At 41.0% G+C, this 20562-nt stretch overlaps 1 protein-coding gene across 4 annotated transcripts in view; it reads left to right on the top strand.

Annotated features, from left to right (window-relative positions):
* Positions 1–6811: 6811 nt before the first annotated feature.
* Positions 6812–20562, top strand: part of grin2aa (glutamate receptor, ionotropic, N-methyl D-aspartate 2A, a) — a 114970-nt gene continuing 101219 nt past the window's right edge. Inside the window, exons 1-3 of one of the 4 annotated variants that reach the window (XM_086054947.1) lie at positions 6812–7098; positions 7205–7314; positions 17566–18069. In XM_086054947.1, coding sequence (XP_085911073.1) covers positions 7071–7098; positions 7205–7314; positions 17566–18069 — 642 coding nt within the window. In that variant the 5' untranslated portion in view covers positions 6812–7070. Of the gene's footprint in view, positions 7099–7204; positions 7315–10646; positions 10936–11208; positions 11231–12511; positions 12565–17565; positions 18070–20562 lie in introns of those variants that run through there. The other 3 variants (XM_086054948.1, XM_086054949.1, XM_086054950.1) reach the window with 3 other exon arrangements.

Below are 20562 nucleotides of genomic sequence, written 5' to 3'. Positions count from 1 at the left end.
AAATAAAGATTAGAATCACTTCTCATTATGATGCAGTTCTAGCTTTAAGGAATGTAAAGTTAAAATGTGGCAGGAAAGACGGTACAAAAGGTAATAAAGATGACAGGAACAATAATTTTGTTTGAACAACAATTTTTTTGTGGCAATAGGGGGCACATCAAAATCATTGATGTCATCCAAATTATGTCATCATGGCATTCTAGGATGGGCACTTTAAACTTAATTTGTAAAACTGTGAAAAACACTGCTATCTACAGGCGAGAAAGCGCCATTGCGCTCTTTTTAAGGTGGCATGCAGAGCAGAATAGAGGGGTGAAGCCAACTTCAGCGTTGTGATCGCAACGCAGTAAGCTCATGACAAAGTCACACCAGAACGTGTGACGGCAGGAGGTCCCCAAATTTAGTCGTTATATTTATAAACAATGTACATTATAAATGTTCAGTTTTTCCATTACAATAGCAATAGTTAAATGTGTCAAGAAAGAAAGTCTGCCTTTTAGATTTTATTTAAAAATGTATTTGTTAAGTGATGTCTATTAAAACTGTCTTTTTAAGTTTTTAAATTAAAAACAAGTAGCACATTTATGTTAAGTGACGTTTTTTTAATTAAAATAACTATGTTACGTCCATGCCCTGCGATTGGCTGGCAACCAGTTCAGGGTGTCCCCCGCCTACTGCCCAAAGACAGCTGGGATAGGCTCCAGCACGCCCCGCGACCCATGTGAGGAGAAGCGGTACAGATAATGGATGGATGGATGGATGTTACGTCCAAAAAGTTGACTTTTTTATCTTTAATAAAAACAAATTGTATTCTTAAATATCACTGTTAAAAATGGACTTCCAATTATGTGGCAAAACCGAGTGTCATTTTTTTTGTTAAACAGGGTTGAATGTAGCTATTCAAGTAACGTATAATCTAATTTAATTACTTTTAAAATCAAGTGGTCAGTAAAGTAACTAAGTAACTTTTTAAAGCAAATGAATAGTAAAGTAACTAAGCTCCTTTTGTAAAGGTCACTGTGGCAACATTTTCTTCAACTAACGTTATTTAGCATTAAGGGCCTGTAAAGACCAAAGTGTAAAAGCTGTTATTTGGCTTTTACATTTGACAGCCAGAATTCAATTTCACGACTTTACTGCGGCAGATTTAATCTGTTGAAATTAATTAAAGCAAAAACCAAAAGCATGTTCTGAGTTTGCGATGGACGTCATCGAGTCTTGCTAACAGGCACAGTGCTGATTTGAAATTCAGCTCTGCTCTGCCATACCTGATGCCAGTCAGTGCTAAATTGATGAGGCTGACTTCAGCAGTGTCCATTAAAGACGAATCTCTCTTTTGGGCTTAAACTTTCTTTGACGTGTGACTTTAAAAGATTGGCTCATTCCCATCTACATAGTGCATGTGTCTGCATGCTTATCTCCTCTTCACACAAGCCTTTCACCTAGTTCCAGCCTGCACTGGCACTTCTTCACCGACTTTTGCCATCCGTATGATGCTCTGAACACCATCATCTCAGACACTCACCGCAAGCCACAACATATAGGCATGCACAATTTTACGAGATCCAGCCAATACATGTAACTTCTACTTTTCCAATGAAAGTAATGACATTTTCATTAGCAATGGCTCCGTTTACATGGGCACATTTATTCGGATTTAAAGTCTGATCGGGATAAAAATGATTCACGTACACACCCCATTCGGAATATTATGATTTGATCAAGCCCATTCAGATAAAGACTTTATTCTGAACGAGAGGGGTCGTTTATGTCGATTGGTAATCCGATCGGCGTGCGTGAAAACACTTATTCCGAAATGTTCGAACAAACCGTCTTTACCGTGCATCAGTACACGCGTTTGTGTTATTCAGAGAAGCGAGTAGAAGAGCGAGCGAAAGACATGACTGAATTGTTACATTTGCAGCTCCATTAAGGAGTGTTAACTTGATGTAACAGTGCAAACAGGAAAATAACGCTAATTAAAGATATATGTTAAATGTAGTTAAATGTTTTGTTGACAAGGAAGTTGCTAATGGCTTCTTCTTCTATTACTATTTCCGGTACATTTGGTCAATCTGCGCATGTCAAAATAATTTATTCGGATTGGGGAGTTGGTAGTCGGACCAGCCAATAGGCGATTACTATTTGGTCCGGCCAGACAAAATGGCGGATAAATGGACGGCGGAAGGGTACCCCGGCTATAGGCAGAATATGATAATCGGACTGTGAATTTTTAGTAAAATGCACAGCTCTCCTCACAGGTGTATATTATTTACCCTCAGTGTAAAACAGCTAACATTTCTTTAGCTTACTGATTCACTTAGTTGTGAAACTCTTCTTCATTAATTATGGATGTCTGTATTTTGCTGTGCCTCAATGGCCAAGCGTGCACACCAATGGACCAATGGACATTGAAGCTGTTTAACTGTTAAATTATTTGCACACTATTTAATTATTGTAATAATGTATGATTTTTATATATAGTAAACTACTGCGGTGCTTTTTTTTCTTTTTAAAGCAATTTTCTGTGTGATTCTTGTGGGGCTTGAATGGATTAATGGAATTTGCATTTATTTCAAGGGAGAAAGATGATTTGAGATGAATATTTAGAGTTATGGGTGTGGTCACAAAACAAAGTCAACTCATAATTCAAGGCACCACTGCATTAGTAGTGATTAAAAAGTACTTTTTTCCATAATATATTATTATTTATTATTAGTCATCAGTGTATGAGAAATGTTAAGTTAGTTTGATCTAGACCTTACAACAAACTCTGCATGGAGGGATGCATCTAGACAAGGAGGCACACCGTCCAAAATCACTACTTTTATCTTTTTCTTTTTGTGGTGGCACAGCCTGTGGTGTTGTAAGTACCAGGTCTGTCCTATGAGTGATGCTAATTTGCTTGGGGATGCTGTCTGTGATGACAGCATTTTTCTGTCTTCCTAGGGGAAGGTGTCGCTGTCCGGTGCTGAAACTTCAATTCCATATTGAGAAAGGCTGTAAGTGTTTGTTTCTGGTTCATTCGGCTCACGTGAATTTGAAAATGTATGCCCTTTTAGGTTGAGCTTCCAGAGCGAAAGGTACAAGAACTTGTCCGGCACTGGGATACTTTCCCTGCATCCAACCAGTATACAGTGCGATACCTCTGTAAAAGAAGAATCATCTTTATTGTCGTGAATCATGCATATTGATGACGCCCTCTACATTGGACGCATCGCAGTATACAGCAAGCACAAACTGCACGTGGCACACACTGGAGCGGTGGGCAACAAGCACTGGGAGAGCACTTTAGGGGAATGGTCTAGTCTGCATCTGTCTGCCGGTCGGTGACATGAATCAAGATCCCCACGGTGGCATGCGGTGACCTTAACTAATTGTCCACAGCTGGCCCAAAGCAACTTTCCTTGCTACGGAGTCATCAATAGTGGCTTTGAACCCAAGTCTCCATCCATCCTGATGTACTAGATGAGCCTCCTACTGTACCACAGGAGATCGTAGTTCCGCCTCTTTACAGTGAGCCTTCACATATTCAAAGTTCAGACTTTGCAGTTTTTGGGGGGAACCAAATGTCTGTTACTAGCTAAAGAAAAAAAAAATCCATTCACTTATGAACTGGTTAGTGGATAATCAAAGCTGCAGCCACAGTCCTGCATACTCTGCTAATTCAATGTCATCTCACACAGCACTTTAATTATGCCAATTTGTTATGACTGTGATTTATTTAATTTATTACTTTTGAATTCAGGAACCATCCTGAGGGATCTAAATATGGAAATTAGCAACGGGCTAGAAACGAGTACTGCATATTCACATTTTTTAAACAATATTACAACAATATACACTGTTCCTTTTTCAAAATGAATAAACGTCAACTAGTTTGTCATGAATGCAATTGTAGCACTCTCCTTCTTGTGATTAGAATAGAATAGAATAGAGATGGGGGGATGGAAATGGTGTGTGCATTTACAACATATAGGGCCCACTATTTTGTTGGGTATCCTTTAAAGAGTAATTGATTCATCATATTACTGCTTTGAGAAAAAAAAAGTGCATGGAACGCCGCGTGGGAGTGTGCATGTGCGCATTTCAAAGCCCTTACGGCCATTCCGTCTCCCAGACAGCTGTTTGGTGACCTAGGAACAAACTGCCGCCGTATGCTATGCACACGCGCACACACGCATGAACACATTTGTGGATGTCACCCCTGAGCATTGTGAAATGCAAATACATACACAGTCACATACATGCACACGCTCGTTGTCCGGTAGTGGGTATTCCTGTAGTGCCTGAGCTGCCGTTATCCAGTCAGTGAGGGAGCTTTAGTGAGATGGAAACAATGAAAAATGCCCTCTCGTATTTCCAGCTCCTGTGATACTTTTCAAATTGTTACACCACATCTCTTCCTATTTTTTTTTTGTCTCCTGTCTGTAAATTGAACACCTAAATGTGTTTGAATAGCATGCCTCATATGTCAAAATACCCAGAGTAGCAAAAAGTGATTAGAAGTCCCAGAGAGGGAAACGAAGAAGCGCGGTATGCTCCAACATCGGCATACTGAATGACCAGATTTTTTTTCTCTCTCTCGTTTTGCAGTTGTTGTGTGAAGTAGTTAGTTGATGATGAAAGAGAGGAACATGACTGAAGTGTCCTCTGATCAGTATGAAAGCACCGAGTTGCTGGAATTGTATTCTTATACGATCGCGGTGTTGATGACATCATTCGTGTTGGCTGCAGCTGATGATGGTTGAATGTAAACAAATAACTGCGGTTTTCTAATTTCCATGATTTCGTCCGTTGGCAACGTGGAGTTTTTTTTCAGACAAATGTGAACACATCTTTTGTACAATATTTTAAAGGCCATTTTAAAAGTTCATTTGTGTCACCGTGTGTGGGGGACCACTTTTATTAAGATAGGTAGGCTACATTACCTTTATAGCACATCAGCTGTGATTGTGTTTGCATTTTGAGGCGATAATATTTTTGCAATGCCAAGCTCTAATATGGCTTGTGATCCTCTCTAATGAGGTCCCAGTGATCTGTCAAAACTATGTGGCACTTTTAATCTCATAAGAGTAATTTTATCACACTTGCTTCATACAAGTTGTGTGTATGCGTGGGTGTGTGTGTGCGTGGCATTATGTTGTACTGGGCTTCTTAAGCGTTCCATTTAGTCATCTTATTTCCACGGGGGTCTAAAACCATAGTTGAGTTTTACGCTCTATTAAATTCTGACGTCTCATAGAAGCTGGATCAAATTTAGGTCAACAAAGGGGTAATCAGTTTGAAATTCATCATTCCTGTTCACAATACAGTAAAACACTGAGAGCTCACTGAAAATGGAATGCTGGAAGGTCTGAGACAAATGGTGGCAGTGGACTAGTTGAGTTTCTAAGCACATGGCTCAATAGGTACAACGAGTCGTCTAGTAACCAAAGGGTTGGCTGTTCAATTCCCGCTCTGTCTGAGTCTTGTGTTGTTGTTGGGTCCTTGGGTAAGACACCTCACCCAATGGCTTGGTGTGAATTTTTGATGTTGGTCAGAGGGGCCATAGGCGTGTACTGGCAGTCACATTTCTATTAGCTTGACCAAGGGCGGCTGTGGCTACAGAGTGTAGTTTTCCACCACCACAGTGTAAATGCGTAAGTAGATCAAAAATGTCCTTGAGTGTCAGGATAAAAAAAAATATATATATATATATATTTTTATATATATTTCAATTTTATTACTTGACATTGGTTCCCATGGCTGGACAAACACTGCAACAATAATTAGTGATATTGTCATGACTCTGTTCTGTTTGCCTGGTTCCCAGTTAGAATGGTGGGCGGTTCCCTCCACCTGGTACGCATCATAATCAGTGCAGTTTAAAAGGACTGCCAAGTTGTCACTTCCTCGTCGGCTTATTCCCCTGCTTGCTCTTGACTATAGTACCAAGTATTGAATTTTCTAGACGGACTCTCTTGTTCTTGCCATGTATTTTGCTCTCTTTGTTGCGTCGAGTTATCCTCGGTTGTACTTTTTGGAATTGGTGTGATCTTGTCTTTTAACGACAAGAACATTTCGTTATTTCTTTCCTTGCCTTTTGCAAGCATTTTTGGTAAATCTTGTTTATATGTTTTTTTTTAGATTTTTTTTTAATAAATCCCATCGTCTTTAGTTGCGCACAGTCTTGCGTATTTTTGGTAATAAACCCTTTTTGTTCAAACACCATCCGTGTCCACGTTTTTAGAGTGCGCTTCGGTTCCGGGTCCTTCCGGAACCTTGACAGATATGGGGTGGAATAAATCTTGAGGTATTTGGCAAATATTCACATCTTGCAGTTGTCCCCCCCCCCCCCCCCCCCCCAAACCTATTAATCAACACCCATTGTAGTAATTCATATGGCCTTCCATGGCCCAGTACTCATGGCTGAAGATGAGTAGATGACTTTCATCAGCATTGATCCTTTTTCTATGCACCATTGCTTCTTTGCACCATTTATCAGCTCTGCTGCATGCTCCACTTTCCAGCTGAATTGACTCTGGAAAAATTCCCCAAAGACGCGGCGTCAAAAGACAGAATGCTTAACGTGGTTGTGCGCGGAATCGAGAACGAAGGCTGTGCGGATTTTACCCAACTCTCCTCGTCTTGAAGGAGCTTTAGGAGAAGAGCGGAGAGAACCACCAAGAGTCCAGCTGCCCTCGTATCTGCAGTGAGAGCGCATGGAGGAATAGACTCACGCACCAAAGCACATTCAGTGCACACATCACATAAACACAAACGTGCGCGACGAGGTAGTGAGAGAGGAAGGCGGGGAGGGAGAGAGCGAGAGCGCGAGATAGCGAGGGAAAGCGGGTCCCATGCATGCACGCTTTGCCGGCTGCAGGAGCTCTCTGCTGGTCCATGAATGTGCGCGTCCAGCCTGCCTCTTCCTTCTCCTCAGCCCCGGGACGGCAATGACAGGATACCGAGAGCTGTGATCTCACTGAGGCTGCTTGAGCCCCCACCATGCGCGGGGCCGGCAGAGATTGCAGTGGAGAATCAGCCGCAGGCGCACGCACAACGAAGATTGGATTACTACAACATTGATGTTCTTTGCAGCAGCGCCGTCACAAAGTGAGAACACCGTGGAATTTCACTCAATTCTTCTCGTTTTTGGGGGACACGGTGGAAATTATTGCTCTCCAGATATCGGGTGGTTTCTTTCCCCCCTGCTGTGCAGTGTTTGAGAGTGAGCACCATCCGAGGCTGCACGCTTTCTCAGAGGCAAGAGGGGACTGTTGCAATGTCATCTCACGCTACTATTTTGGAGCTCTGTGGAAGGGAGATGTTGTAAGTAGTTGTCTTTTTTTTTTTTCTCTCTCTCTGAATGTTGCGTGGTGGGGATCCAACACCTTCTCCACCCGTTGCGTATGCGCTCTGCGGGTTGCCCACAAGCGTCCCCCAAGCCAAAGTGCGGCATCGACACCGCGCCACATAAACCTAATTTTAATTCACCCGAAAGGAATGCAATCTAATCAATGGTGCAATTGAAAAAAAAAAAATCTTTGCATGGCGCCGGCATACGCTCTAATTAGCTCATAAATCCAGTTGCGCAGTGAAGAGATGAGCGCAGGCTGCTTAAGGCGCATTAATGTGACAGCACTCCCCTTGTAGGCTATTTGTACACCTATCATCTCCTAAAATCATTAGCATCCTTTACCTGGCTGAAAATGTGACAAAAACGCACGGATCTCACGTACCGTTGCGCAAACTGATCCTCATTCATTTATAACTCATGAGGCGTCCAATTCGATTAAATATGCTGTACTCAAAGACATATTAACAACGGAGGAAAAATAAGGGAGGGATATAGCCCTCCACATTCCATCTAACTGAGTTTATTACACCTTTCTGGAACAACTTTTGGTTCGTGTACGTCCCATTCCAAGAATCATTGTCATAATTGTCATTTTTAACCCTTTCAATTCTATAAGCACATTATTAGTTCTGGCATGTTGTCTAACTCTATTGGGGCGTGATGTAATCTCTTATGGGGCTTGAAAAAAATTATATTTTAAGACCACAGAAGAGTCTGAGCCGCGGATGCAAGAGGCAGTCCCTCTACGAACCAGTAGGGGTCGTTCTTGTATTGTGCTGGCTTTATTGAACCGAATTGAACCTCCCTCCCTGTTCTCGGGCTCCAGTCACGTTGTTGAAGCGCAGTTCTCTCCTCCTCCCTCTCTGTAAAGGCGTCAGATGCAGCCTATGGAGGGCCAATCCATATTTCTTTGACAGAAAAAGGAAATAAAGTATTAACCCATTTCCCCCCCATGTAGATTGACGCCAACGCCTTTTGCTTTCTGGTTTTGCTGCTTACCTGAGAAAAAGTAGTTTGAGAACCTTATATGTGATCTGAATTTTTATAATACAAAGTGGCAATTATTCGGTTGAAGACCACTAATCTCAAATCTCAACTGCTTTCCAGGCTGCAGACGGGATAATGTAGTTACCGTGTTCCATATATTTTTGTTATGAATGTTCATGGGTGAATAAATGGTGTTGTAAAAGCAGAGCTTGGCCCTCAGAAAGCACTCTGGAAAGAAAATCGCTTTTCTTTTTGGCAAAGGAACACTGCGGCATCATTTATTGCCCACTACCACAAAGCAAGGCGTATAGAAGAAAAAAAAAAGTGACATGATGTCGATTAAATGGTAAATACCTTGTTACAAAAGCTTCTATCTTGACATGAGTGCACCTGAGCATGAAGCAAACGCAAAATAGAGTTCAATTGTTAGCCGTTGACATCAGCATTTTTTTTTGTTTGTTTTGTTTTAAACCTATTCATGAGCCTAATCTATAAAGCGACAGAGGCAGTCGAAAGTCACAAAGAAATGGAACGGCCAGAAATTTGGAGTGCTTTGCTTAACAAACCTCCAAGAAACTGATTGATGTACTCAAAAGAGGAAGCGTGTAGAGATGAGTGAGGAGACTTGGTGCATCACTGGCGAATGGTGTATGCTTTTTTCTGGAGTCATATAATACACATAATGCACCTTTCTGTGTCCAATTTACGTTGTCCCAGTGCTGGTTTGGGTTGTCCTCCATCCTCCTCTCACTGAGCAAAAATGTACACAAAATGTTATGCTAACTGATGACTTGGCCATGGGTGTGAATTGTCTTTCTGCATATCACTCCTGAGATTGCCTGAGATGTATTGAGTGTGTAACCTGGGATATGCGCCAAGCCCCTTAACCATGCAAAGGATTAACGGTAAATAAAAAGGCGAGATGGAAGTATTACACTACTTCTCAAATGTTGGCCTTTTCTGAAAATTATACTTGAAATTGTGAGGTGGCAAATAACTGCTTCAACAAGAAATGGTGTACAATAGAATCATCACAACAATACTCCAAACTGCCTTTTGTCTTAATTGTGGCAAACCAATACGTTTTTAGTGGCTAATTAATCATTTGGAATCCTTGTCCCAACTGAAAACTAATTAAAAAAGGCAATAAAATTGGCTTCCTCGCAGCCATTTTGAATTTGATTACAGTCAGTTATATTAAACTCTCTTCCGAGACTTGTTAGACTGTTTTATTTTGGTGAAAAAGGATTTCCCATTTAAAGTATAGTCCTTATATTGAACGTTTACTATTGTAGAGTCTCCCATCAAATCTCGGCGGAGTCATCGGTTCAAAATTACAGACGTTAAATAGTTAGCTTACAAACCAGAAACATTTACGACATTTCAACTCTGCTGGTGTTCTTTGTGTCATGCAACTAGCACAGTTACCAGTTTTTTGTTGTAGCGCCTTTGCTACGCTGGAATAAAAGCCTTTCACATTAATGAACTGATGGTGTTAAAAGATCGATGCTCATTTTAATGACCACAGAGCTTAACATCTAAGTGCGCATGTGTTGTAATTGAACTTCTTTCTTCTGTTACCCGGACTCTCTTCTCTGCCATCTGCTCTAGCACCCACGAGAAGCCCAGCGGAAGTAATCGTTTATGGCTCAGGCTTCAACATGTCTGCCCATTGCACACACCTCTTTCGCTACTTCACATATTCGTTAGAGCAACACCTGTACTGAACACACGTAACGTGTATGTATGCCACAGCTGCCCACGAAGTATTGGTAGTTAGTTAACAAATTGTTTGTCATGGGTGCGTGTTAGAGGACCCAAATGCAGGGGGGCAAGGAGAAGCAGGGCCTACTGAAGAAAACATTTATGAACAAAAAAAACAAAAAAAAAAACAGCATAAACAAGTTTTGAAGAATCCAAAACTCAAAGTCATAAAGAAACACCAGGAAACAAAACACAGCACTAGGAGAAACAAAACAACATGACAGTGACAACAATCCAACAAGGACTGAACGAAAACTAGGAACTTAAATACAGGTATACTGACGAGACGAGAAACTGTCATGTTTGACAGTATATACTGTCATGTTTGGTCTGTGTTTTTTTATTTATTTATTTTTTTTTAGTTTTGTTTTCTTAGTATGTCTGTCTGTTTCATCAATGATTATTGTGTCCACCTGTGTACATTCCCCTGTAGTGTTAGCCAATCAGCTCCCTCCAACCTTGTGTCTCTGGTCCAGGTGTTTCTCATTGTCTCGTCAGTATGTCGGTATTTAGTAACCTGCTTTGATTCAGTTCTGGTTGGTTTGTTGGTCATTTGTCGGTTGCGTCTGTCAGTGTCAAGTCCAAGTTTTTTTTCAGAGCGTTTTAGTTCTTCGATCCTTGTTGTTTTTGGACTTCAGTATTTTTATCATCCCAGTGCCTTGTTTGCCTATTTGTTTTCCTTTAATGAAATATGTAATATTGCACTTCGTTTTTGCCTCCTGCGTTCGGATCCTCCTCCTCGATAAATACAACAGAACGAAACAACCCAAAATGGACCCTCCGCATGCGTTTTGTTTTCTCGGTGAGAGGCTGGGCCGGAACACCTGGACAAGATGCGCAAGGTAGGAGGGAGCTGATTGGCTAACACTAGGGGGTGGAATGCGCACAGGTGGACACAATAATAATTGACGAAAATAAAACAAAAAAAACCCAAACCAACACAAACCAAACATGACATTGTTGTTTTCATAGTACCATGTGTCTGTAATGGTTAACCAAAGATCTCAAATGTATTTATGATTATTATCATTATTACTAATAGTTTGACTGGTAGCCTGCTCAAAATTGGGTTAAAAAAGTGAATTTAATTTTTAGTTTTTAGTTAAGTTTTGAAATTCCTAATTTCTGTTTAAAAGGGTAAGATGCCGATCACTAACTAGAATTGAAAGAGTTTGCCTTAAAGCATTACAGGATGCTTAATGGTCTGTTAGACAAATAGAAAGACGTGACAGTTGGTCACGCTGTAGATTTGCTCAGCGCTGTTTTGTAAGCGCAAGTCATGTAAGTGCAAGTCCGCGAATTAACTTCGTATAGGGGAATATATAAAAATGATTTTTTTTTGTAGGTAGCTAGAATTAACATCAAATAGAAGATGATGCCTGAAGTCCAAATAAGCATTGGCTGATACAGTATTCTGCAATTACAATGGTGGATTTCTGTTCATTGATTTTAGAGTCATTAATTGTCAATTCCCATACAAATCATATTTATTGATAAATATGAGTTAAGCAAACCAGCTGATGGAGTTGCTGATGTGTAATGCACTAAATGAGCATTTCTTATGCGGTACATCTTCTCCATGCGGTGAACTGACGTGGTCAGAATTCCACCTCTCTGTCCAATCACTTCACATTCACAACTCATTTGGAATTGCTTATGAGCCTTATTAGTCTTGGAATCCGTCTTTTTACCAACTGGTGCTAGATGTCATGCTCCAAATATGTTGGGGTCACATTGTTCAGACTCACAGGAGAATCTTATCGCAGCTTGAAAAGAAGCGCCGACAGGTTATCAAACTGAGTCGGAGTGAATCTTTGAGGTGTCAGTGCAGTTTGTCTTTCTGGAATACAAAGTATTGGACCCATGGGAAGGAAAATAAGCGATCTCTTCGAGTCCCTTCATATAAGGCATTTGATGTGTGTTTGTTTAAGCAGAAATGAAAACATGGCGGCAGCCTCTACAGTACAAAAAAAAATGCACCATGTCAGAGATGGATGTACAGGACCTCAAGGGATCGCTTAGATAAATTTGTATTGATGTGGAGGGCTTTTCTCGCCTCATCAGTGAACTGTAAAAGGCAATCTGGTGATTTACTGCTAGTGGCTGGTATGAGGGTCCACACCACTGAATCAAATGCTGCGTTTATCTGTTTCAAAGCAATAAATTGTTTCTTCAGGATGTTAAAACTGTGTTCAAATGTGCAGTTAAGATTGGACTACACTAGCTTGACTCTGGGGGTGGGGTGGGGGGGGATGCTATTTCAAGCTTGCTTGGAGTACAGATGCTGCGCCGTCATGCTAAGAGGTGTCAGCTGAGGTGGCAAAGGCATCTGATTCAGGTGGAGCCCTCGGGCACCTCTCGTTGGAGGTGTTCCAGGTGCATCGAGCTGGCCCTCGCCCAGAGAAAGATGGACAAATTGCAGATGATCTGGCCTGGGAGGTTATTGAGTCCCACCCAGGGAAGGACAAAGGGTGTGAAATTGTTTACGTCTGGCCTCGAATGATAAGTGGTGCACAATTGAGAGAGATGACACGATACAATTGCTCATTTAAGACTTGTGTTGTAATTGATAAACAGTAGAACAGTCCCCCCAAAATTAGATTCATTCATCAACAATCACACAGAGTAGTCTTGCTGCTGCGTAGGGTTGCTCGATTATAAAAAAAAAATATATACGAATCACAATTATTTTGGTAATAATTGAAATCACGATCATTTATTTTTTGTTAAAAAACAAGAAAATGTTTAAATGTATAAAAAAATATAAAGACAATTACATTTCTTTGAAACAATATAATTATGTAAGTTCCTTTTGGACCAAACAAAATGTGTAAAATTAGTTACAAAATAAAATCAAAAGTGCAAATGTATAAATTCAAGTATGATTTCAATGTGTAAACAAATGTTGAATATAAATGTTGGATATAACAAACGCGTTGGATATAAATGCATATTAATTTTTTTTTTTTTTTTCACGATTATGACAGTTTTGTAATTGTGGAGTGTAATAATCATAATTGTAATTGATTTTCGATTAATTGCACAGCCCGACTGCAGAGACAAAAAAATTATGCAATTTAATAAAATGGGGGTAGATACAGATAGAAGGAGGGAAACAAATATAAATAAAGAGAAGGAATTTGTCAGAAGATGGAAAAATAAAACCTTAAAAAGACAATCTTCTGCAACCTAAACACATCTTCATAAATGCACACAGCTACTTCTTTTGGGTCCTGGCAGAGTAAAAACATACACGAAGCATCATCTGTATCAACCATCCTGGCCCAGACTTTGTAAATAAATTATAGGCATAGATGTATAGAGTATATTAATGTAATTTTAATGCCCGTTAGGAAGATACAAGAGAGAACTATCATGACTGCAGTGGTAAATGCAGTCATATTAATCATCATGTAAAGATAATGCAAGCTGAATTATTGATGCAAAACTCAGCCGGTTGTGTGTGTGCTTTGTGGAGGTGAAGCCATATGGTGGTAATGGCAGCCTAAAGAGGAGATGCTTGACTATGTCGTTTTTTTTTTTGGTACAGTTGTGTACAAGAGCAATCGTACTGCGTCTTGCTTTTTGGTAGCAGGAGAGAGTGTGTGTGTGTGTGTATTGTGTTTGCGTGACTGGTATCCATGATTACGGCTGTGCCTGCCAAACATTGTTCACTGTTGTGGTGCCAAAAGCGGGTAGCCTTTGTGTGACGCCATACTGCTTCAATCCCATTTGGCTGGGGATGCTCACTCTACGGCTTTCTTCCTTGTTCCTTGCATGTGAGCGATTCCCTTTTTTATTGCATTTGCTCCATTTTCACTCATAGGCAGGCTTTTTCCAAGTCCCCCTGTTCATTTTTCCTCTCTATAAATTTCTGAATTTCCGATGTGATGCCGCAGACTTGTCCTGAGCCAAATGCTGACACTCTGTATTGGAATTTGATCCACCCATATTTTAATGGATCACCAGCCCATTTTTTTATTGTACAGTGTTTTGCCCACCTCAGCGTGGAGGCATTGCAGCGGTGTTCTCCTTTACGGCCACTTGGAGTGCAGCATTTTATTCTAATTTTAGGCAGCTTTAAGGAATTTTGTTTTTCAATGAAGACATCAGAAGTAATGAAGACATGGTCAGACGCTAAAGAGGCCAATAAATATGTATGCTACAATCTACTATAGCATGGTTTAAAAAAAAAAAAAAAAATCTGAAATGGCTGGCGCAACAAAAAATGTGAACCTATTGAAGTGGAATTCGGAGGTCATGAAGGAGGTTAGGAGGTCACTAAGGGAAATTCAGCCACAATAAAATATCACATTGATTCAAACTTACATCTGTTTAAAGGGGAAGTCAACCCCCCAAATTTTTTGCAATATATTCTATGCGCTTTCACTTATCTAAATATGGCATTCAGATTAATATTGCTTTTGTGGCATGTGAGTCAAACAGCAAAATCCACCCATTTTTCGCCATCTCAGGCAACGGCCATTTTGTCACTTCCGTCGAGTGAATATGACATCGCAGTGGCTCAGGTAACGGCTAATAACGGCTCACCTGCTTTCTGAAGCTGAGCCACGGAGCTCCAACGAATCGGTTCAGATGAACTGCGATTTGTATCCATGTGCTGGGGTTAACCCGCTGATTTCATTCCGCAGAGCGTTACATTAAACAAACGCAGACCAAGACAACCTCTTTTAATTTTTCTCCAGTTCCAAGTAGAGTTGTTGTTGGCTAAAATTCCAGCATTTCTATGACAGACACTTATGACAGCGCATGACATAGCAGTTCTTTTTCATAGTCCATCCATCCATTTCCTATACTACTTATATTCACTTGAGTTGTGGGTGAGCCGCAGCCTATCTGCAATGTAAATATAGATTTCTGCCTTGTTTCATGTATATAGGTCACTTTGAAAACCTTGTGTGGGGTCATGGAAACTGTCTATGGTCATGTGACTGCCCAGGCTTGTCTGATTGGTGAAATGGAGTCAAATGGCACCAGTAGTCATATTGGATTGGTGAAACAGTCATATGACGCATCTATCTCCGAGAAACCGAAATAGATCATGCATGTAAAAATAATTGCCTGCAGATACACACACTTACACACTTCTTTGGAAATGTTGCATCCGGGGTAAGCGCCTCCCAACACCACTGCTTTCATCGCATGTGGGAAGTAATTGTGTCAATGATTGATTCACCTGCCACTGGGCTTATGGTGGTCCTGAAAATAATCACAGCGTCATTAGAGCTAGACTGTGGGCAAAGTTGTAAACAAAATTATACTTCACAGGGTTTAAACTGATTCATTGATGAGAGCAAAACGACATGGTAGCTCTCACGACTTTTAAGTAAAAGGAGATCATTGCTGCTAGGTTTCCTGTGAACGGACCTAGATTTGGATGATTCATCCTCAGGTCTGCTTCAACTGTAGTTAATGCTCAGCTAGGCACAGGAGATGTGCTCCGCTGCTTGTTTTATGAAGGACACAAAAGCCTTCTTGCATTATTCAGATCACAATACAACATGAAAATCAAAGGCCATGACGGTCCTCAAGAAAAGAAAAGAAATGAACCAAAATTCCATTGCACTTTCGAGGTAATTATGCTAAAATATGATCTGTTCCTTGAGCCACACATTTCATTTAAACATGTAGATTTGGGAAATGGACCTTGCATACCTGCTGTCTGCTTTCCTTGAATTTGCTTTAAGTCCATTTAGGAAAGCCTGGATGTTTGGAATTGCTATCTTTATTTTTTGTCTCAACAAAAACATCACACACAAATAAAATCTCATGTTTCTTATGAACTCATAATCCCATCTTTAAACTGCTCAGATTCAAACAGATATGATAAAAGCTGACTAACTTCTCACCCAAGCTGGCTCTGCAATGACATAAAATATGCCATCTTGTCATCTGTCATTGTCAGCAGCGCGCCACAATCTAGCCATACGTTTCATGTCCTTCCGACACCCCTCCCTCTCTTCCGCGCTCTCTGAGCGCCGGGTGTCCAGCAAGTCTCTCGAGGGAGATGAGGGTGTAAATTGTAGAGCATGCGAGCCGATGATGTTGATGTACTTTTCTGCCTCGGTTGGAGCAGAGTAGCTGATGTCATCTTTACATGTCTTACCTGGCTCTGTCACACCGATTCACGCACTGTCTCATCACATTATCGTACTTCTCAGGGAAGCCCGCTCCACACACAGCCATCTGTACCACCTCAGGAACACGCTGGAACCGTTTTTCATGAGCGTTTAATTGGATTTGGTTGGGAAAATTAATTAGTAGAGACGCTTTAATTGGAGAAAAAACGTACAATGTTTTTGTAAAACATTATAAAACAGTAAATGAGATATAAAAATCTGCCAAAAATAGTATCCCTTTATTCAATTATGACAAATTAATTTTCTCATGCATGCTGCGCCATTACATAGTTTAATTTGGTCTTCAATAAAGGGAGCACATCAGTTTTGTTAGCAATTTTTATGGTAAGTGCTTATTTTTAAACAAGTGGAGGATGCCCAATGGAAAACAATGTTGGTTCTCTGCGTTTGTAGCAAATTGCAACGCATTTTATTTTGTAAACATTTTGGAAATCAAGCTTCATTTCTACTGCACAGTAAGTACTCACCTGGACACAGCTGTGGGCCTACTATGCTTTTCCAATGGCAAACAGAGGCAAAAAGAGCGTATGGTGACCAACAATAGATAGCAGACATTCATTCAAGGGGCGGCTGTGGGTTGAGAGTAAAGACTTCCGGTTCTAGATTAGGAGGAGTACAACTTGTTGCCAGGTTGTGCAGCGTAAAAAGATACAAAATCGAAGCGCTAATAGCTGTTGTCGTTTTTCTGAAGTTGAAAGTAAACTGTTGACTCGACTCATATTTGACTCCCGTGTTGTCAATCAAAACAATTGCACAGGGTGCCATTTCTCGTAGTTGGTCAGCCGGGACTTCTGCCAAGCCGATATCATACTGCATGTGTGACCTAAAGCACTGCTGGTTGCTAATGGAGCGATCAGACTCAAAATCACCATACCATTGTAACATTGAGGATAGAAGAGGACATAAAGAAAGGATACATGGCTAGAAACGACAAAAAAACTCTCCTCGAATATGCATCGTCACCATTGTCGCATGCTACACGTGGGGGAAAGAGATCGAGCCCTGACACGATTAGTGGACAACAGTGACAAATTGACGCACAATGTTGATAACTACCTATATTAATAGTTTAAAACTGTAAGTCCTCAACCACTGGTCTGTGGCTGAGTACCTGCCCACGGGCCTCACAGCCTCTCCCCCACCCTGTCATCATCAGATCCGAGTAGTCGTGACTGGAAAATTTACACTTGTTAGTCATCTTGTGTGTCTCTCAACAGTCGGCAACATTCAAGCCATCCCCCATTCAGACGTGTCTCACACAATTCCTAATAGAACTGTACTCTGACAAAGCGTCTTTTTCCTCTTATGCAGGGGCTGAAGTGGTTCGGAAGTATGTCCCTCAGCAGCACCGGAAGCAAGAGGAGGAGCAGAAGGAGCAGCGGCTGGGGCCGTGGCGGTGGCAGTCATGCTGTGCTGCTTTCCTTAGCTCTACTGGTGGCGGTGGCCTATATCGCCAACCCCGTGGTAGCTCAAAAGCAGCGAGGCGGAGGTGCCTCTGAGAAAGTGCCGGTCCTGAATATCGCCGTGATCCTGGGGCGCACGCGTTACATCTCCGACCGAGACATCCGGGCACTGTGGAGCAAGGAGGAACCTATTGACGTCAATGTGGTCAGTCTGCTTGTTAACGAGACCGACCCGAAAAGCATCATCACCCACATGTGTGACCTGATGTCCGGGACAAAGATCCATGGTGTGGTGTTTGGCGATGGCACGGACCAGGAGGCCATTGCCCAGATATTGGATTTTATTTCCTCGCAGACGCTCATACCCATCCTGGGCATTCATGGAGGCTCGTCCATGATCATGGCGGATAAGGTACGGATGAATGCGTGTGGTTGATTTGTTTTTAATGATACATTTATGCTGATACATTTGTGCCGAAACCGCTCTAGAGAACACTGAATGAGTGGATGGCTTAGTTAGGTAATGTATTTATTTTTTTTCGAGTGCTTTGTGATAAGTTCTGTTTTTGCCTCTGGACCAGAGTTCCAGGGCACCAGTAGATTTTTGTTAGTTTCTCTACACCTTACCTGCTGGCATTGCTGCTGCCCGAATCAGAGTAAAGTATTAGGTACATATTGTGAGTTGTTTTCTGAGGGGTAGCATTGTCACTTGCATCTTCCAAGTACCAGTTCAGCTTGTATCTGTGCACCACCAAGAATGTGGATAAAGAGAGTTAATGTGGCAGAAGGCTACTAGGAAAGGTAAGTAAGCGAAAAAATATGGTTTTTAAAGTGCATAGTGCACACAAAGCCTGCGGTTCAATAGGCATGATTTTCAGTTGAGAAAATGTTATTATAATTTCCTTTGAATGAATGCACACAGGTTTAGACAGATTCAGGCATTCAAAAGCAGTAGCTCAAGGTCGAAAAAACATTTTCACATGCTTAGTGAAAATGTTAAGCAAGGGTACACAAACACCTGCCTCTGCTGCAAATTCAGGCGTTTTGTTGGACCATTACATTGACATGTACAGTCGTGTGAAGTGGGTTGTTTTTTTGTTTTTTTTTGTCACACACCTTTTAATGTATAACGTAGTCAATTATCCAGAATGCAGTTGTTGTTATCCTTTTGGCTTTTTCCCTCAGGTGTCGAAATATCTAATTTTTCAACATAGATAGGTGCAGCTTATATAAAGGTGCGGCTTATAAGTGTCTTTTCATTATTTTTTCAAAAATAGAGTGGTTATAGATAATAAAGAAATAATAGAATAATAGAGGCTTATAGTCCTGAAAATACGGTATTCTTTATCATCAGTGATGGTCATGAGTTTTTGTTTAGAATAAGGTTAGGGTTTCGTTTATCATGTTTTAACAGAGGGAATGATCCTTCAAGGTGCATCACAATAAAGCCACTGGATCACTGATCACATCCTCCCTTCCTTTTCATGCCATGAATCAACCTCCTCAGCCTATTTTCCCACAAAAATCTGACCCTGTGGCCCACAATAAAACAAGCGGTATAAAGCACTGTCAGGCCTGTAGAATCTCTTTTCAATGATCCCCTTTGTTTACAGTAAATATACAAATGTCTTAAAGTGACTCTGGTAATGCTTTATTGATTCTGCAGTGTTAAACGTCAACTTTTAAGGATGGGTATGAGGGCGGAGGAGGGGAAGTGTGACTGGGAACAGATGTGAAGCGACGAAGCAGCGAAATAAAGGACTGAAGGATAATATTCCCTTTGACCAGAGGCAAGGCTGACTGGAAAAAAATTACAGAATGTTCTGATTGGCACGTACCATACACAATGCCTATCTCAACAGTAAACACAGATTCTCGCAAGCGCACTAAAGACTCATATCCTCTGAGTGAAGCGATTCAGCTCCTTGACACTGAGTGTTTTCTCTGCAGGCGCAGACGAGAGGAATTATTCCACTTTCATGTGTTCAGCCCACACCTTTTGTCTGCTTTTATTTTCTCTGTGCAACTGCTTCGTTCCTCGTAGCCCATTGATGAGCTTCAGATCAAAATGTCATGCACTGTGATGTTGTGTCTTCCATTCGGAAAGTGTATACCACACACACATCCATTCCCTTTTGCCTTCAGGTTAAGCTCCTATTTGTTCCCTGTATAGTCTCGTGAAACACCCTGTGAGTCATAGCAGTGTTTCTGATGATTTCATCAGATGTGATACATCAACTTTTCAGTGACCTCCCGAGAGACAATGTGAAAAGTGTTGTGATGGCTTCTTGGTTTTGTAAAAATGACTCCAGAGACTTTTAGTAATGTAAGCTAAATAAGCGTTCATAATATTTAACAATCATGATGACATCTCTTTAGTGTAGTTTCATTCGCATTTACATTTATAAACAAATCCATGCTTTAATTTAGAACAAAAAATTGAGTGGTAAATACAATCCTCTATTCTGTCGCAAAGATGTCGATATCGCCATTGTCTATAAACGTATATCTTAATCATTTACAGTATCACGTTCGACTGGTTACACTGGTTCAAAGTCCACAAGCACGTCGTCTTTTTCACTTCGACGGCGTCCACCATTGCTGGCGGACATTACTGACATCCTCCGAGGAGTCCCGACATTTCACAATGTATTATGATGCATTTTATTGGCTAGGGGCAGATAATTGGATTTAAAAGAGGAAATGACGTATACGATCTCCCAGCTTTAAAGGTAGAAACACGCAACGGCTCTCCCGCCTTTAGTGGTCGAAACGCAGATATTTGCTCCCGGCCTTAATGGGTTAATAGGTAAGTAGTCCAGTAATAATAATGTGTATTCAGTATTGCATGTTAAAATCTGAGCTGCAGTTTCCTCCAACATGAAACAGTCATGCAAACCTCCCT

Source organism: Filicampus tigris, chromosome 16 (genome assembly GCF_054856515.1).
Source record: "Filicampus tigris isolate MCC_2025a chromosome 16, RoL_Ftig_1.0, whole genome shotgun sequence".
NCBI lineage: Eukaryota > Metazoa > Chordata > Actinopteri > Syngnathiformes > Syngnathidae > Filicampus > Filicampus tigris.
Note: the sequence above shows the minus strand (reverse complement) of the source record. Positions and strands in the feature narration are given on the sequence as shown.